Genomic DNA, 16448 nt, shown 5'->3' on the forward strand with positions numbered 1-16448 from the left:
CCCCAACCCAAGTGGTGGTTCCTGGTGCAGTCAAATCTATTGCCCTGGAGAACTCTGACTCCAACTTCACCTGGAGCAACAACCAGCCCTGACATTTCATGTTTCATTTGCTGCAAAACTCTTCCAATGTCTAAGGTGAGTAATTTAATTTTGTACTGATTCACAAGTTCTTTGGGGAAAAATACAGTCAAGGGATTAAGCATTTTGAATTTTGAAAGCATCTTCGGTACAAATTTCAGGTTGGTGTAAGCAAAAGTTCATCAAGATAGAATACTATAACGGAGGTCTAACATGAGTGTTCTATATTCTCTCAACTGATGGTATGGGATAATGAAAAAAACCTTTATAGAGAAGTAGAGAACCACTATGCAACATTGAGCTCAAATGGAATACGAGCAGCTTATGAGTTATAAGCACCAAACTGAGCTGCCACAATGGTGTTGGTTTCCATATTGTTGGGAAGACTGACAAATCATTTTAGAAATCTTACTATGACTGAGTGCAAGAACACAGTAAAGTTGTCCATTGATGAAGAGAAGGCATTAAGGGCTGCCAAGCATAACAGAGTTATAGAAGAGATGTGAAGTTTTCAATGATGATAGATATTCCACAATGTCTGGTAATGATGATATCAGTGGGCCAAAATAGCAGTTTATACTGCTCTCCATTTCAACAGATTCTCCTTGTAGACTTCTTCCTTAGTTAAGAGTTATTGAACTTATATTGAATGTGGTTTTTCAGGTCACATATCTATTAAAAAGGAGCTGAATGCAGGGAAGGAAGACTGAGGCATTAAACCTTATCCTCAGTTAGGAGATCCAATTTAACAGATAAGTGAAAAGGGGAATAGACAAATGACTGAAACAAGCGTGGAAGCCAAAACTGCCTAGGCCAGATAAGATTTACTAAAATAATAAGTATTTGTACAGTTTGATTTTAAAATCAGCGATCTGAGGACTTATGGTATTCATGAGAATGCATGTATTAACTGACCTAATGATTGAATCAGAAAAAAAAAAACCCATAAAGAACACTGATCCTAACCATTACTGGAGCAAAAAGTAATTTGGACATTTCTTTACATGCCTGGTAAACAGGTCCACAGCTGGATGACCCTAATACAGGAAAATTGACTCCATCACTGAATTGTGGAGTTCCCATTTGTGATCCCTAGAGAAATGTCCACTGAAACTATCAGAGAGTGTGGTTTGAATATCCTGTAAAATATACTGTTGACAGAGTGATCTGACAAAACAGGCACTAATTTCTGAGTCTTCAAACTTTTATGCATAAAACCATACTCAACCTCAAGCACTGAATGAATGCATTTAGCTCTCTGATATCCCAAATGCACACCAACTTCCTTTCTTTTGGAGAGAGAAAAGTATGTGGAATAAAGAAAACTCTCCTCCTCTTTGTTAGAGGAAAATGCACCCTATTGGGAAAGAGACTGAACCGCCTTCATGAGAGAACTGTAATAAAGGGCCCCTGAAAAGGGAGAGGGAAGGTGGGCTGGGATTGGGTACTATGTGAAACTGGATTGTATAACCAGTACAAACAACTCCCAGTGCCCATTTCTCAGCAATTACAGTAGTTATAGTAGCCTTCCTTTTTGTAGATTCTCATGATTTCTAGGTGGGTCATAAAAAGGCTGATATCAGAATGTAGAGGGAACCGTCTTCTGTCTTTCCGGTAAGGGTTTCTATTATAAAATTACTTCTTTATTGCAGGTGTGTAAGTTCCTAATGAATAAAGTATGATCCTGTTCTCTTTCATCATGTGGACGGAGTCATTCATCTACCTCCTGAGAAGACTACTGCTCTGAAATGGTAAGTTTTCCACATCTTTTGGAATGCTGGAATACTGAAGACAGGAAGAGCATCTTGCTATTGCAGTGGTTCCCATAGACTACTAATAACTTACCTTCATTGAGAAAGGCATGCACCGATACCTGTTTTTCTGGGACAGTTTGCCGGTGTATTTCACTAACATATTTCAATTAATAAAAATAATACTTTGCCAGGAGATTTGGTCCTTCGAAATGCAATAGTGTAAACTTGCCGACAAGTAATTTTTTCACCCCAAAAAGTTCCAATTGATTAGTTTCTTTATTAAAAGGTACTTAGGTTGGGGTTTTTTTCAAATGCTAGTGTTTATGCCTAACATTGGCCACTCATGTGAACATGAGTGAATTTGGAACAGGGGGTTAATAGAAATATTCTGCTTTCCTGGGTGGAATATTATACTTTTTCCTAGGTTCCATAGAAGAATAGTAGCAGACATCTGTCGCACTGCTTTTTCTGATTCAAAAAGTGCTTTATTAACAGAAAGTAATTTTATTGTTCATTAAACTGTGAAGAATAACCAGTGAGTTGTGTGGGGTTTCCTATACTTCCTCTGGAGGAATTTGTTGTGCCTCTGCTACCTTTTTTTTTTAATTAATTTCTGCTAAGTTTTAAAATGGAGATGACAGGGTCCAGGTTAATATACCTCTTCATCTACAGACTGGTCTTCATTCTCAACTGTTGATCCTGTTGAGAGATCTGAACCAGTTTGTTCTTTATATAAAACAGATCTCTAACTGATTTCCCTTGTGCAAGATCCTTTGTGACAATGTTTTACTTATGGATCCAAACTATCTCAATATGATCACTGCTTATGGCTAGGTACAGACATTCAAAAAGCTCGAGGTGGAATTCATCTAAGTTACGTGGTTTTCTGTAAGCAGCATAGGCTAGATCAATCACGAACATAACACACATCTGCCCTTGGTGAGGGCTGCTCCTGCAGGCCCTCCAGCATGCCCCCATGGGCTCCCTGGGCTGCCAGAGACTGCCAAGTACCCAGGCCACCCCAATTAGCTGCTGGGCATGGGTGACCACACCCCAAAATCCCCTCCTGCTTCATTTGTCAACCACAGGCATCTGTGAGCTGGGGGCAGGCAGTGGGCATAGGGAAGGAAGGCATCGGTTTTCCTGGGCACCTGTGTTCCTGGGCCATGCTCCCACACCCCATCATGAAGCACTCCACAATGCACATATGGGCCTAACACAGAGCCCGGGAAAGCCCGCATGCTGGGGTGAAGCCCCATGGAGTCCGTCTGGCAGTTGTTTCCAGACTGCCCTTTATCCACAGGGGCAGAACATGAGCATAGTGGGGGTGCATGGCTGGACAAAGTGGGCATAGTTGGCAAAAAGTCTTCTGTCTCAGGTACATGGAGTATATGTGTAACTGCAATGAATGAGCATTCAAAAAAAATAATTTACCCTATAAAAATCAATCACTGAACAGGCCAGTCAATGGCAAATACTGCCACCCAAACTGAAGAGAGACAAGCTCTTTTGCAAAGTAAGTCACCATAAAAAGAAAATTCTTCTCACACTTTTTTTGTCAGATTCTAACCCAAGAATAAAAAGTGGGTGAAATGATAGTAAAATACAAATAAATTCACCAAGTTGCTGCAAGGGACGTCTCACTTGTTTGCTACCTTAGTCTCTGGTGACCCCTATCTTATCCCCTTTGTAGAATTTCTAAGGACCTCATTTTGCTAATTGAATGGTTACACTATACCTCACCAAGTTGTATATATGTAAAAATTCTCTCTCCATTAATACACTCTGTATGATATACACGTGTGTGTGAGCACACACCTCCCACAAACACACTCAATAATTAAACTACATGCCTTACAGAGTGAAATTTAAGGAGCTCAACCTATTTGGCTTATCAAAATGAAGGTTAAGAGGTGACTTCTATTGTGTAAGTAGTTTCATGGAATACAAATCCTGAGTACTATAGAAGAAACCCATATATGAGCCAAGTGCTAACTGCTAGACATTAAAGCCAGACAAGTTCAAAAGAAAAAAGTGAGGCGCATCTTTTTAACAGTAAGAGTGGTTAGACCAGTGGTTCTGAACAGTTTTAGACTCAAGGTACCCCTCAGAAAATGTCAGGTCTCAGTTTTCTCTTGTTTTTTTGACTAAAGAAAAACAATAGAACAATTCTTCTGTTGCAAAGAACTCAGATAGGCCATTACAGGTCAGAGTATTTTTGACGCATGGATTCCTCTTCGAAATCTCTGGGTGTGTCTTGCGAATCACGTGCAGGTGTCTGCATGCCTAACAGTGCTAATATTGATTGGCACCCCACAGTACCCTTAAGAGGATCTCAACCAGGCGCCATGGTTGACAATAACTGGATTTGACACCGGAAGACACTACCAGATGAACTAGTGGATGTCTTTCTGAATAAGAAATGTTTTCATCAAACAGAAGTTACAGGGGTCAGTATAGCAATACCCGAACAGAATTGTGTGTCTTGCATTGTATAGGTGAATGGACTAGAGGATTTAATGGTCACTTCTGATGTTCAGATCTCTGCAACTATGAATAGTTTAGACCTCACAATAGTTTAATTCAGTCATTCCTCCCAGTCCTGAGTAGGCCTATATAAAGCTATTTAATTTAGAGGAGAAAGCCATAAAAGGGCCACGCACTAACTGCTGTAAGTTAAAAGCTCCTTTGTAAAAGAGAAACAGGGTTTGCATTAGGAAGACATGGTGGGAATGGAGGATGAGTATACATAGCCTCAGAGTGTCTTACAGATTAAGTAAAATTGTCTAAATGTTTAAACATAACCAAATTTTTCAGTTGGAAATGGATTCCTTTACTTATCCAATAATTATTAAAGATCATAAAGATACGCTTGCAATTTATGGGAGCTGAAGTAACGTGACTGTTTTACAATGCACTCAAGAGAGGCACATATGTATCTTTACAAGCACACACCCTGCCCTCATTGAGCACCTGGCTGTGCTTCTTACACAGGAAGAGGGTAGGAAACAGCTTTCTGAGATGCTTAAGTGGATAAATCTGAGAAACTATTTTATTCAAAATAACAATAAACATGTTATTATTTTTAAACAAAACTGAATTCCAAAGACAAACATTTCAGCTGTAATATATACCACTGCTGGCATGAGAACAGTGGTTTAACCAAACTGTTTGCCTAAATAATTCATTCTTTACTTTCATTCAGATGTGCAACTGAATACAGCAAAGTGATACTTTCTCTTTATTTATATCTTTGGAAATGTTTGTGATATAAATGTAAAGAAAGCCAGAGAGTAACCCAGTGGGCATGGAGGAAAAAAGAAACATAAGGAAAATCTCGATTAGAGGGAAAACCATGGATTATACATACAGACCTCACTCACAGATTTGATTTTACCAGTATTTGATTACTATCTTGTATACTGTAGTCATGGCTGCTTTTTTTTTTCCTTTTTAGAGGAAAGCACCCTGCAAGCATTTTGCTTTCAACCCTTGGAAAGAAAGGTGTTCTGCAAGAAAAACGTCTACACTAAAGAGATATTTAAATGGTAACTCTAAGGTCCGCAAAGAGAAACTTCCAGCAGAGATGAGCTTAGTGCTTGGGGATATAGCACTGTTCCCTGTGCAATGCAAAATTCCTAGTTCTAGTCGGTGCTATAGTGCTGAAGTTAAATGCTATAGTGAAGTGTAAGATGCATGCACAACCAGTCTGGCTTTAAGGGAGAAGAATTCTTCCATTTCTAACAGTCACCAGGAACAGAAGTCCCACTAATCAGTTAGAAGGTCATTCCTTACTTCTTCCCTAAAATGTGGGAAAGGATTGATTAAGGTGGTACTAGCTTGTATGATAAATCATTTAAAAAAATACTAAGAAAATGTATGTCATAGGGTTAATAAAGTCTGTTATCTATTCTTCACAAGAAACAGTCCTAAAATGAACATATCAATATCGCATATTTGAAAAATAAAACCAGTTCCTTATCCGTCTGCATAACCTTCAAACTTATAACATACTCATTACCTTCCCCACCATCTCTTTTCTGGTTTTGCAATCAGTATCAATATGCTGTTTATAAATTTATTAAGATTTTTTTAAAAGTATTTTGAGGCTAGCCAAGCGAGATGACATACATCATTTCTGCTGAGTTCCTGTAATGGTACCGAATTCCTAAAAATTGAAATCAACTCTGCAAATGTAAAAGACATAAACACTCAGCACTGATGTCTAAAAAAGGTGAATGAGGTAACAGGAATGCTGGTGAAGCTGTTTGTCTCTAATGCTCCATAAATAGTGAAGTGAAATTAAAAATTTTCAATCAACTTCAGCTATGTGCATATGCACACACATGCGTGCACACATACACACACACGTGTGATGAGAAGCAGACAGGATCAGAAGTTCAAGTAATGATGTGTGCAGAGAATTGCTGGAATTTTTGCATGCTGTTGTTATTGTTTCTGTAGTGTGGGATCCCCTAGCTGCAGGAAACAATGTACTCTAGTACATATTTCCTTAATTTCCTGCAAAATCCCTCAATGCAGGATGATTTTTGATGAATGCATGCCACCATATATCTAGTCCTATGAATCTTCCCTTCTCCCTCACACTTCAAGATCGAAAAATGCAGTGTAAAGTTAACAAGAGTCTGTGGTTTCTGGCATCTGAGGGAATATACTAAAACTGAATAGCAGTTTTCACCTTTGTAATCAGTCCGAGTCTGCCTTGTTTGCCTGGACAAAATATGTAATATATACATATATATATACACACACACACACATACACACACACACATTTTGGCATTTCTATAACTACTTCCTTCTGAAGATATCAAAAAGTTTTTTTAGATGTTAAGAGATTAAGAATTATGGAACCCCTGCTGAATCTTCATTTTTAAAGACAGGAAAACATGCATTTTAAAGACAGGTTAAATGACTGGTCTGATGTAACAAAAGAAATCTGCATAACTAAAAGGAAGAAATCCAGGTTTCTTTATTCCCAGATTCCTAACCAGAAATCTATTCTTCTTTCAGGACCACAACATAACAGTTACAAAGAAACAGCTGTGACGTAATTTCTACCAAACCACACCAACCAGACAATTAAAAAAATCCTGATTATGAAAAAATATTTTTTGCTTACACAATACAATTTAAGAAAACCAATGAAAAAAGGATGGTTCTTTACACTGACTAGTTAATGTGGATGATCTGAACACAGGGCCAGGAGTTTATGCCAAAATGAAACACTATACCACAGTTCTTAATTGAGTTCAGATTAATTCTTCAAGCATGTGAAGATGATCTCAAGAGATAAAAGAATGGCATGCCACAATGCAAAATCTGTTCCTCACCTGACTGATGAACCACTTGCTCTTTACAGAGAAAGTCGTGCAGAATCTCAGTGTCTCAGCTGAATTGCTTTTCCTGGGACCTTATCTGGTAGCACTGGCCAGAACTGCCTACTTCTTCATCCAACCAGCTGAAGACTGCACACGTTTTTAATATACATAAACCTAGGCAAGGTGATACATATCCCAGTTACCTCAAGGCTAGATAACTGCAATGTATATTTACTGGTGATTTTCCTTGTTCATTTTTATGTCTACAGCTGGTGCAGCATGGGCATGATATCTACATTTCATAGTTTCTAGGGTCAGAAGGGACCTGAGTAGATCATCGAGTCTGACCCCCTGCCATGGCAGGAAAGAGCACTGGGGTCAAATGACCCCAGCAAGGTGTTCATCCAGCCTCTTCTTAAAGACCCCCAAGGTAGGAGCCAGCATCACTTCTCCTGGAAGTTGGTTCCAGATCCTAGCCGCCCTGACTGTGAAGTAGCGCCTCCTGATATCTAGCTTATATCTACCCTCTGCCAGCTTGTGACCGTTATTCCTGGTCACTCCTGGCAGTTTTGACGGAACAGGGTTTCGTTTCAAATTTCATTTCGATTTGAAACCTCTGTTCCATTTCATTTCATCAAAACAGTTTTGCTGTTTTGACATTTTTCCCCATAGACTATAACAGGGAATCTCAAAACAGCCTATAACTTTGTCATTTCTAGCCTGATTGGGATGAAACTTGCAGAAATGATAGCACCTTGTGAGGGCATGAAGCCTGCCAAGTTTCAAGGTGATAGATGCAGGGGCTTCAGGAAAACTGCACCTCAAAGTTTTGAAAGCAAAAAACTCATGTCACGTGTATGTGTTAAGCCACAGTGGAGTCAAAACTGCAGGCATGGTAGCCCTTGCTGAGGCCACGAAGTCTGCCATCTGTCAAGGAGAGAGGTGCAGGGGTTCTGGGGCCCTGCACCTGTAGCTGCTGACAGGCAAAACTCGTGACATGGGTGGGTGACACTGTGTGTATGTTAAGGTGCGCCCTCGCTCAAGTGATACCAAGGCAGAAAGCAGGGTAGTTCAAACAACGCTGCCTTTTATGCAGTTTTTCCATCCCTTCCCCAGAGCACTGGGATTGGAAGAGACCTCAGGAAAGGATCACAGTCACTAGCCAGCTACACAGTCAATAATGAAAGCACTCCTTCCCCCCACTTCCTCCTCCCTCCCTTTACTTTAGTTCTGTTTCCCTGCAGGTAAGCCCAGCTTGAGCTTTGAAACTCGAAATGTTTCGAAAATTTCAAAATATTTCGACTTGCCTTGTTTCGTTTCAAGGCTGTTTCAAAGCTCTCTGTTTCATTTCGATTTCACTGTTTCAAACTCAAAACAAGTCAAAACAGTGTTAAAATGAAACGGCCAGTGAAATTTCACACAGCCCTAATAGCAAGTTGGGAAGGAGCAGTGTTATAGTTATGAATGCAAATTCAGGGCCAAGAATATTATCTGATGATGCTTCCTTGCTTTGTCTTGGGCCCACAACTTCCCCAATGGTATTACGAATACAAGTTTTTACAATAGTGAGACTCATGGTCTAGCATTTACAGAGAAATCCCTCATGAAATTCCTAGTAAAAAGTTGTTACCTAATGGAGGTAGCCCCTATTGAATGGCTGAATATAATTACATTTGAAACCACTTAAATACTTTGAAATGGATATTGAGAAATGGTTAACCTACAAGTGAATTGTCTTCGTAAACCAAAATGTGTGTGTAACACTTGCTCTAGGAAAACATAGGATACTCCCAAAATCTACATTCAATGGTAATCAAGCTCTAGGTTCACTTTTTTAAGTTATAGGCAGAACCATATTCTATTCATTCAGCCTCCTTCCTCTACTCTATGCCAGGAAAGGAAGGAATTTTGCTTTTCCTGCTCAACTGTCCAATAATCATTATAGCCATCTGCTTCAGTACAACAAGCCCTTCATAGAAGCCCATCTAAATGGCTAACCATCAGAGAATAAGATGATTTATTTTCGTTTCAATGCACTGTCACAGGTTTTGAGTTTTAATAAAGTAAAAAATAGCCAAGGATTTGGAAAGCACTGTAGTTTGCCTATGTGAAAACTTACTCTCCTGCCAGTGGTTTCTATCTCTGCTGACAGACTGTTAGAACATTCCTTTCATCTCCCTCCTCTTCTTGCAGTTTAACCTAGCCCCTCAAGGAGTATTTTATTTCTCAAAGATAGATTATGTATTGCATGCAAAATGAAAACTTTACATACTTTTTCCTGTTGCCATCTGCAAAGCTTTTCTACCTGGTTTAAAAAAAAATGAAACCAAAACCTTTGTTTGCCTTTCCATTTTGAATAGACAAAATAGATTTCCTTTTTTCCTGAAAACTCAATCATCAGGAGGTACATTATCAAAAAAGTCCACTTCAATTGTGGAGGCATATTAGTGTATTTTCAATTAAATTCCTCAACCTGAAAAGGCCTAAAAGTAAAATAGAAAGTAGGAAAGAGACCAAAAATGAGGCATATAAAAAAGTATCCATGCAGGAAAGATGAAATGATATGAACTTCATTCCTCTCTAATCACTCTTTCTGTAACCCAGTGTGACTCCAGGATGTGCAACCTAAGAGAAATTGTATAGGTCAAATTCTTCCTACAGCCACGTGTGTACAACTCAGTTGAAATTGATGAGAACTGTATGCTGTATTAGAAGATGGAATTTTCACATTAGATGTTAAAGAGACAGTATTACAAAATATAACTGAAATGCTGCTCTGCATGGAAGAAGAAAAGTCAAAGTCTCTGATAGAAGAACACATAGAGAAACCACCTCACAGTTAGACAAATATTAGAAAAGGCACTGGGGTCAGAAATGGATGCAAGTGTGAAGATTCCAGTTGAGATTTTCACAAGTACTGCATGATGCCTATCACCAGCGTGACCATACCACCTGGTTTGGCTGGGGCAGTCACAGGCCGTCCCAATGTCACAGCTGGTTGGTGAGAATGGAGACAAAAGTCCTGGATTGGTGTCACTCTGCCCACACTGCCCAGCCCGGCTTCTCCTGACCAGCGGCTGGAGTCTGCAGGTGGGGAAAGATGGCGGGGGGGGGCCACACTGGGCTGGAAACCACTCCTCCTGCCTGGGGTGGGGATCAGCTCGAGGAGGGGCAGGGGAGCAGTGTCCCAGATTTCCTTAAAAATAATATCTACCTATCACAGTTCCTATTGGACTTAGTAAGATTTCTAACTTTGACTACTCTGGTAGCACAGGTAAGGCACTTCTGTTCAGCCATTCTCAATCACAAAAAAAGAAAGAGAAATAGCAACTTCAAATCTTTGTCCTTCTGAAATCCTTTCAGAACAAGACATCTTTACTGTCAGCCCTGCTATCTAATTTCTATGATCCTAAAAACACAGTGTCTTGGAATATGCTCCAGTGTGAGACTCCCCTTCCTCCCACCCCTCCTTTTTCTATTAAAAAGGCCCTAAAGGACAGTTTGTATAACTCTCAAAGCAGATCTAAATCAAAAGCAGATTTCTATGTCCTATCAGATAGCTTAATACAAATATTTCTAGCTGTGAGCATTTGCAAATATTATGAAATCCATGAGTCCATGTTCATGTTTTAGGAGAACTGATCTATGAAAACGGTGGGATGGTCCAACACACATTTCAACCCACTTCCACCCCATCACACTATTGGAGCATAAATGAGCATTGGTGTCATCTGTCAGTCAAACTTCTGTTCCTTTAATTGAAATAGCAGGATATATCACTTCTTAAGCTTAGTTCTGGAAGTACTTAGTACTTCATGAAGCTTTTTTTTTAAGTTCTATTTAAAAAAGAAGAAATAAATATTCCAACCTGGAACAGCGATTCTCCCTGCTGTTGGGTGGTCCATTTCCATGATAAGACCATTGTGCAGCACCTAGAAAAAATAAAAAGAACCACTTACTAGGACCATAAATACAGTAAGTTCTTACACTGAAGAAGTAAACAGGGAGCAGAGGTACAGTCACTGTCAGGTAGCATGGTAAATACACTCATACATTAACATTTTCAATTTGCTTCAGGTCAACATTGCCAGCATTGCCAAAATAGGATATCCTACTATTAAACACCTTGTCCATTTTTATAAATCTAAATAAGCACCTAAAAGTGAGCAAAAGATTTTGATTTTATGAATATAGCTTAATTTGAAGCCACTGGCATGTATTTTTTTCCCTCACTTTTAACCCTAAATTGAGTTCTAATATTACTAAAAGGACAGCCTTATAAGCTCTGTGGAACTGAATGCATAGATATTAGGTTGCTGACAGATGTGGAACCCCCTTCCCACCCCAACCCCCCCAAAAACCAGCACTTTACTGGAAGAATAATATTGCATCAGTTTGAATCAGCTCCCCAGCATCTATATAGCTCGTATGCTTCAGCGGGATTTTTTGGTGCTTTTATCTAATAGCTGATCCAAACAGATATTAGATAAAAGTGCCAAGAAGTCCTGCTTCAGCACATCAGCTATACAGATGCTGGGCGAGCTGGGTCAAACTGACATGATTCCTCTTCTGGACATGCGTTGCCCCTGGTGCAGGATGACACCAAGATGGAAGTAAAGCACTGGTTTGTTTTGTTTTGTTTTTTCCGCACCCGTAAGCACTCCACAATCTCAGATTCAGATAAACTGGGCTAGTTTGGGCCCAGGAAAGTAAATGCCACCATCTCCCTGCTCCTGCTCAGAGGGAGACAGCCATCAGGGACAAACCATCAGGAGAGAGAACAAAGGCCTTTGCTCAGTTTTTAAACTTTGATTCCTTATCTTTCCTGGCTTCTGTCAGGAACTTCAAGCAGCCTGGACTTGAATTATTTTCCTTTGATTGCACTTACCTATCTGTGCTTCCCAGCAGGTATCTGCCTTGAGCTTTCCCACAGCTCACTGCTGTCTGTCTTTTTTCACCTTCTTCCTTCTCACCTTCCCTCCCTGTCTTTCTCATGGTATTTCTATGCCATTCACACTTCCCTACTGTTTCTACCAGCTCTTTTCTCTGCTGTGATGCCTACAAAAGCCCATCTCTGCTGATGGTGGAGAGATGAATAAAAGACTATGTTTCTTTCACCTTTTTTTCTTTTTTATCCTTGTTCTTCTCCTTCTATCTCTCTTATTCCAATTGGAAAAGAAAGAGGCTGCTACTTTTGCACCTAGTGCAATTCACATAAATCTGCACCAATTCTTCATTTGTTGGCACCTTGTACCTAGAGCCCCAGACTTGTTTGATGTCATTTAAGTTTTACGCCCTTAGAGCAAGAATTGTACAGTACCCAATGCAATGGGGTTATAAGCTTTTGGGTGTCATCATCATATAAATATGTATTACTAATAATAATTGGAAAGGAGTTGATAAAGCACTGCCTTCATCTTCCCAACTTGCTGCACAGCAGGGCTAAATTGAAGCAAGGGAAGGGGGGATAATTTGTTACTAGAGCAAACAATGGATTAGACATGTAAAGCCATATGTCCAAAGATTTATTGGCACTCCACCTCCCAGACAATCCTCCATGTCACTGTGGATGAAACTGACCATGGAACATGTCTTCTTGGTGCACACTACATTCAAACCCATGAGAAAGAGGGGAGGGGGAGGGGAAAAGATTTGAAGATTAAAGGCAAAAGAGCAATTAAAAGATATGTATTACACTACACTTTCAACTACTACTGGATGGTTTTCACACAGCCTTGATTTTTTTTCATATTTAAATAAATTAATCTCAAATAATGCATATAAGTATTAGAAATTCTAAGAAACAGCATCAAACCTTTAAACCTTTACTCTGCAAAATCCTATTAAAGACTTATGTGTAACTTGCACTCTCGTTTTTTCCACTACTATTCACTTGATCTTGAACTTGCAATGGATCACCCTCTGTAACACTCTGCAGTCATCCTACCAGAAGATGCATGTAAGAAGGGAATAAAACTTGTTTGAGAACTTGATTGCTTAGTAGTATATCAATAGTTCAAGTGCTCTTTAGGGAGGTTCACCAGATCTGGGAAGGCATTACATTTGCACATGCAGCTTTGTCCCCCAAAGTATACAAATACAAAGTATACAATACAAGATGAAGTTTTTCCCCCGAATCAGCATGAAGGGATAAGCCCCTCAACTTAGATTCACATACAAGGAAACCTCATTAAATACACTGTCTATCACTGAATTGCTGCCAAAAGGAGCATGTGCTTAGTAACAGAAACCAACCATGAAGTTGATTAAATGGAGCCAACATTGATCATGACTATAAAACACATGGCCCATATTCAGCAAACATACTGGTGGGAACTTATTTATTTATTTATTTATTGGTGCGGCCCAGGTGTTCCCTCTGCGGGGAATTGGCACCAGGCCTAAAAGTACTGCTATCCCAGGCAGGCACAAGGAGAGCCAGAACCAGCCCTAACACCCTCTCTTGGGTACCAAAAGTACTACATTTGATATGCCAATGGGAATCTACCACAAGGATAAATTAATGCAGCCCATCTGAATACATATCCGGTAGTGCCCACTGCACACACTTCCCCTTCAGCATGGACTGTTTTTCAAGTTATAATAAGCTGCAACACTGAACACTTTCTTTTCACTCCCAAAGCTGAGTTGCACCTGCCTTTCCCATTTCCAATGATTCCTGTTTCTTCACCAGCCTTAAACATCAGGCAAACATCACCAAACAGGGTCCCAAATAGTTTACCCAGAATCCCTCTATGGCCCGCTCCTTTCAGCCTGTTGCATTAGATTAGTTTCGCCTCCTTGAAGTATTGCTGGACCACCTTGTCCTGAGCCTCATCTGCATATACATTTTTGGAGCATCCCAGGACTCTTGACAAGTAGACCAAGTTCCCGTCATGTGGAGATAATTAGCATGACTCCGTTGTAGAGGGGTATATATCTAGAGTACACACACATACTGCACAGTGCTGAGCTGTAGGGTCACCATGGCTTGAAATGCTGTTGACCCTGCTGGGGCCCAGCCCAATGAACTATATGGTAAATCTTTTGGCTTTGAACTAATATCAATCATAGTTTGTACTCTATATTAGAAGATATAAAAATGCTGCTTAAAAGTATGTTTATAGAGTACCTGTACTAAAACTTGCAGCACTTTCAAAAAAAAAGGTAAAATGCGTAAGTTCTGGATGAATGAAGTCTATGGGTTTATTTGTATGCTTATTTCAAGGTCAGTGTTTTCAAACCTGGCTCTCACTTTCATGTGCTCAGGGACAGCAAGGTCAGACAGTAAGGAGGGAGGAAAGGAGCTTTAGGAGGGGAGAAGCAGGGAGGGCAGAGGGCAAGGGGGCTACCTAACCTCCCAGATTTTCCCTTCTCTGGCAGTGGGAAGGGAACAAATTCACGGCAAACCTCCAATAAATAGATCCTATGCCTGGAAAATTATAACAGATTTATACATTTTCCATATATAGAATCTAATTATTGAGAGGCTGTCTTATATTCAGCATCATGTTATATTCAAGTAAATATGAAAGCATCTTTTTTTCTTTTTTTGGTCCTACTGTACTTAGCTGGGCTATCTAATAAACCTTGCAACCTCAGCCCACTTCTTCTTAGCCTTAATTAAGACTTTTTCCCTCAATGAAGGCCAATTCTGTAAATTCTTTAAAGTTTAGTTCCAACAAAGTACTTATATGCATGTTTAACCTGAAACATATGGGATGCTCATATGCTTAAAGATAAGAATATCCTTAAATGTTTTTTTGGATCGGGGCCTAAAATAAGTGTCTAAAAAGAGCACTTGCCTAGGGGAGTTGTAAAACTAAGAACTAATTGAAGATAGAAGATTTTCATGATGTGGCTTTATGGATTCCAGTTTCTTTGTTTAATGCAGAGAAGTGCTTGAAGAACTTTACTAATTCCTATTTTTTGGAGAAAGATCCTATTCTTGCACTAAATAAACAATAAAAGCATTTTTCCTTTGGTATATTTAAGATAAGGATTATTAACCTAACTTGTTTTCTTTTTTTACAGAAGCTTTTCATGAGATGCAATCATGTCTTCCCCCAATTTTGGAGTACGTATGATTTTCCCTCTCAGACTGCTTTTCCCTAATGTACTATATCTCTAGTACTTTTATGTTTGTTTTCCAGGGTAGTTAATCTTCACACCAATATATTTAGTTCTATTCTCCTCTTCTCTTTTTCAGACAGATTGAGCGATTATAAATTAGCCCTGTAAGAAACGGATCTGGCCAATGCCTGTACATTTCTGCACACAACAGCAATATGGTTTCAAAGAAATGTGTAATTTCCTGTTTCATTTGATCCTATTATTGGGATTCCCAAAATAGAAAATTACTGGAACTTCATTCTTATTTTCCTGTATACATCCTATACAAGGGAGATCATACGGACACACCGTATCATCAAGGAAAACCACTTTCTTTCATCCAATCCTAATGAAGAGACAATATTTACCTTCATTATCTATCAAGCAAAAGGTAAATCCAGAGAACGAACTAAAGGGGAGGCAGGAGGAAAGACCTGGTTCTCCACTGTCTTTCACCTTGTAAAATAAGTATAGAGTGGATTCAAAGGCCTACCTTTCTGGTTTGGTAGTCTTACACTTTGTATTTTTTTCATTCCATTGTAATGAAGTAGTGAATCAGGCTCAAAATGTACAATGTGGTGGTGTCTCCCTCCACCGAACATCTACTGAGCTAATATTATGTTACACAGATATATGGATACAGATATTTTGGAGTTTCTTCCTTATGACATTGTCCCTTCTATCAAAATGTTCTGATCTATGCTTACTACATTAGAGACCAGGCAAGATTCCTCCCCATCATCTGATACTATTTTGAATCAAGCTAGTAAAGGTAAGAGTATCATGTTTACAGGCCATTGAGGACCACTGAGGCAATGGACACAGGGCTCCACTGTTTCTTTAACTCTGGCATGAGGAAGGGGGTGATATTGTCAGCACCACACTCCAGTTACCTTTGACGCCCAGGTTCCTCCTGGTACCCACTGGAGAGGAGGCCGGGTCTATATCAGGACAGCACTGGAAGTGGAAACAATGCATGGAAACCCCAACCCCTGTCATCTGGGATCGAGTCCAGGGCCTTCCAGTCTGTAGCCAGTCACCCTACTGACTGAGCTACACAGCTTCCAAGTCAAGCTAGTATCAGGTGGAATTCTGCAAAGATTGACACTTTGATCTATGTCAGGGATAAAATCAGATTCTACGGGGATCTGCTGGCCAACAGA

At 39.7% G+C, this 16448-nt stretch overlaps 1 protein-coding gene across 2 annotated transcripts in view; it reads right to left on the reverse strand.

Moving 5' to 3' along the window:
* SUGCT (succinyl-CoA:glutarate-CoA transferase) overlaps nucleotides 1–16448 on the reverse strand; it is a 538710-nt gene that overhangs the window by 76714 nt on the left and 445548 nt on the right. For both annotated transcript variants that reach the window (XM_090050066.1, XM_090050065.1), the window contains one exon: nucleotides 11042–11105. In XM_090050066.1, the coding sequence (XP_089906192.1) occupies nucleotides 11042–11105 (64 nt within the window). The remainder of the gene's footprint in view (nucleotides 1–11041; nucleotides 11106–16448) is intronic.

Source organism: Crocodylus siamensis, chromosome 5, assembly GCF_052110815.1.
Source record: "Crocodylus siamensis isolate JL-2025a chromosome 5, ASM5211081v1, whole genome shotgun sequence".
NCBI lineage: Eukaryota > Metazoa > Chordata > Crocodylia > Crocodylidae > Crocodylus > Crocodylus siamensis.